The sequence below is a fragment of the Triticum urartu genome, chromosome 5A, assembly GCF_056163025.1.
Source record: "Triticum urartu cultivar PI428250 chromosome 5A, HENAU_Tu73, whole genome shotgun sequence".
In the NCBI taxonomy this organism is placed as follows: Eukaryota; Viridiplantae; Streptophyta; class Magnoliopsida; order Poales; family Poaceae; genus Triticum; species Triticum urartu.
This window is the reverse complement of record NC_141877.1, coordinates 488,495,143-488,497,696: the sequence shown is the minus strand read 5'-3', so window position 1 is coordinate 488,497,696 and position 2,554 is coordinate 488,495,143. Positions and strand designations below refer to the sequence as shown.

At 55.0% G+C, this 2,554-nt stretch overlaps 1 protein-coding gene across 1 annotated transcript; it reads left to right on the top strand.

Moving 5' to 3' along the window:
• Positions 1 to 598: 598 nt before the first annotated feature.
• Positions 599 to 2,018, top strand: LOC125507197 (cytochrome P450 89A2-like). Its single transcript, XM_087522964.1, has one exon. The coding sequence runs from the start codon at positions 599 to 601 to the stop codon at positions 2,012 to 2,014; it is 1,416 nt and encodes a 471-aa protein (XP_087379090.1). The 3' UTR covers positions 2,015 to 2,018.
• The last annotated feature ends 536 nt before the right edge of the window (positions 2,019 to 2,554 follow it).

The window sequence follows — 2,554 nt, the reverse complement described above, 5'->3', positions numbered from 1 at the left end:
GTTAGAGAATATCTGTATCCTGTAGTAATCTCAAACTCCCTTCCTATTCCTTGTTCTACTCGATTTCCTGTAAACTTCTCTTGTACTCTAAGCCAAGGCTACTGCCCACATCAATATATATGAGACGCGGCTCCCCTCGAGGGAGCAGGAACGCTTCCACGAAACCTTTCAGCACTCTGCAAGCCATGCATCAACGTGTTCATACCTGCTCCCAACTATAAAGTGCAAACAAAAGAAAAGAAAAATATACACCACACCATCCCAAAAATAAAATAATACTCTCCCCGTTTTATAATGTAAGACATTTTTTGATAGTGTAGTGTAAAAAAACACCTTACATTACATTATGGGACGGAAGTATATATATACACCTCATCATTACATCATGTGGAACATTTCGCTGTGATAAACTAATGACGAAGTATTAGGTGAATGCATGGTTACGTTAATTTTCTACCAAAGCTACGTAGAACCATCATGGTCGATCATGAAGTTATTTTCATCGACGCGGTATCTGCATCAAAAGACGATCGTCTATATTAGAGGGACATGCACACACATGTAGTTCACTCAGTGCAACGACGACGGCAATCAATCAATGGAGTTCTTCACTCTCCTTGCTGCCGTTCTCTTGTGCCTCCTAGCCGTGGCCCTCCAGCGAAGCATCCGCCGTGCTCGAGCTCAGGCGGCCCTCCACCAGATCCGCGACGCCGCCATCGCCCACCGCGCGCTCAACGACAACGCCGACTCCTTCTTGAACCGCCCGGCTGGGATCTTCCCCGTGGTCATGTCCACCGGGCTCCGCGGCGAACGGAACGAGACCATAACGACGGCGAGCTACGGCCCGCACTGGCGCGCGCTCAGGTGCAACCTCACCGCCGACGTGCTCCACCCCTCGCGCCTCGCCTCCCTCGCCCCGATGCAGCGGGAGGCCACCCGGGCCCTCCTCGCCGACGTGTCCGCCCGGGCCCAGCTGGGCGAGGTGGCCGTCCGCGGGCCGGTCAACGCCGCCGTGTTCGGGCTGGTCGCGCGCCTGTGCTTCGGCGACGGCGTCGAGGGGCCCCACGTGCGCGCCATGGAGCGCGTGATGCAGGAGCTCGTCCTCACCGTCGGCGAGATAAGCGCCGTGTTCGACGGCACGTGGCTCGCCAGGCTCGTGTACCGGAGGCAGCTCCGCCGCCTCGTAGGCTTCATCGGCAGGCAGACCGAGCTGTACCTCCCTCTCATCGAGGCACGGAGGAAGCATAAATCTAGATCGTTTCGCAGTGGCGACGACATCTTCCATTCCTACGTGGACTCGCTTCTCGGTCTCGGCATTCCGAGCGACGCCGCCGACGACGTCCGGCGTGCGCTCCGAGACGACGAGCTGGTGGTCCTAGTCTCCGAGTTCCTCGGCACCGGCACCGGGTCGGTGGTCGCCTGCGTCGAGTGGGCCCTCGCCCACCTCATCGACCAACCGGAGGTCCAGAGCAAGCTACGCCGCGAGATCGACGGCGAGGCCGTGCTATCCAGCAAAAGCCTCCGTGGCATGCCGTACCTGCACGCCGTGGTGCTCGAGTGCCTACGCATGCACCCGCCGGTGCCGTTCGCTCTGCGTGGCGCCCACGGCGAGGGCGCCAAGGTGGTTCCAAGCGCGCAGTCGCCCGTGCCGGCCAACGGCCTGAGGGTGCAGTTTAACTTGGGCGACATTGGAAGGGACAGGAAGGCATGGACGGACCCTGACGAGTTCCGGCCGGAACGGTTCCTGGCCGGAGGCGAGGCGGAGGGCGTCGGGCCGTCGCCTGGCCTCAAGGAGATCAGGATGATGCCGTTCGGCGCGGCACACAGGCACTGCCCGGGCATGAGCATGGGGATGCTGCACATCAAGTGCTTCCTGGCCGCCATGGTGCGCGAGTTCGAGTGGGCGCCTTCGGCGGAGGATCGCGGCCGCGGTGGCATCGACATGATGGAGCTGGACGGGTTCTTCAAGGTGATGAAAAGGCCACTTTCTGCGTGTGTTACGCCACGCATTTGATGGTTGTCGGTTCTTGAATTATTAAGTTCAGTCTTGCTAAATCTTAGTGGACTGAGACTTGATTATGTCTAGATAGATGTTGTACTCGTGAGATTTTACATTGAGATTCATCTAATAAAAAAATTCAGTTCCTTTATTACATGTCATGTCACTTGATTAATAAGTCCTATATAAAGTTCTTAATAATAAGCAAAAAACAACCAAAAGTTATTAATAATGTGTACTTTGGATAGCTACTTGATATGAAGTGGCGGAGCTTCATGGGGCCAATCTGGTCCCCCCCCCCCCCCCCCCACCCCCACACACACAGCTCAACCTATAATGACTGAGTTTGCCTCTCCAGCTAGTGCCCTCCCATGATTTTAGCCCAAGCTCCGCCACTGTTGATATGTGTCGATCCTAAATCAACTTTCAAAAACAAGTTTTTCTCCTTCAAACTTTAAAAATATCAACTATATACATGAACTTTAAATGTTTTATATTCAATAGCTCTGCTATCATGCTAAGCTTCTCGGGCAAGAAACTGACGTAGCCCTTGCA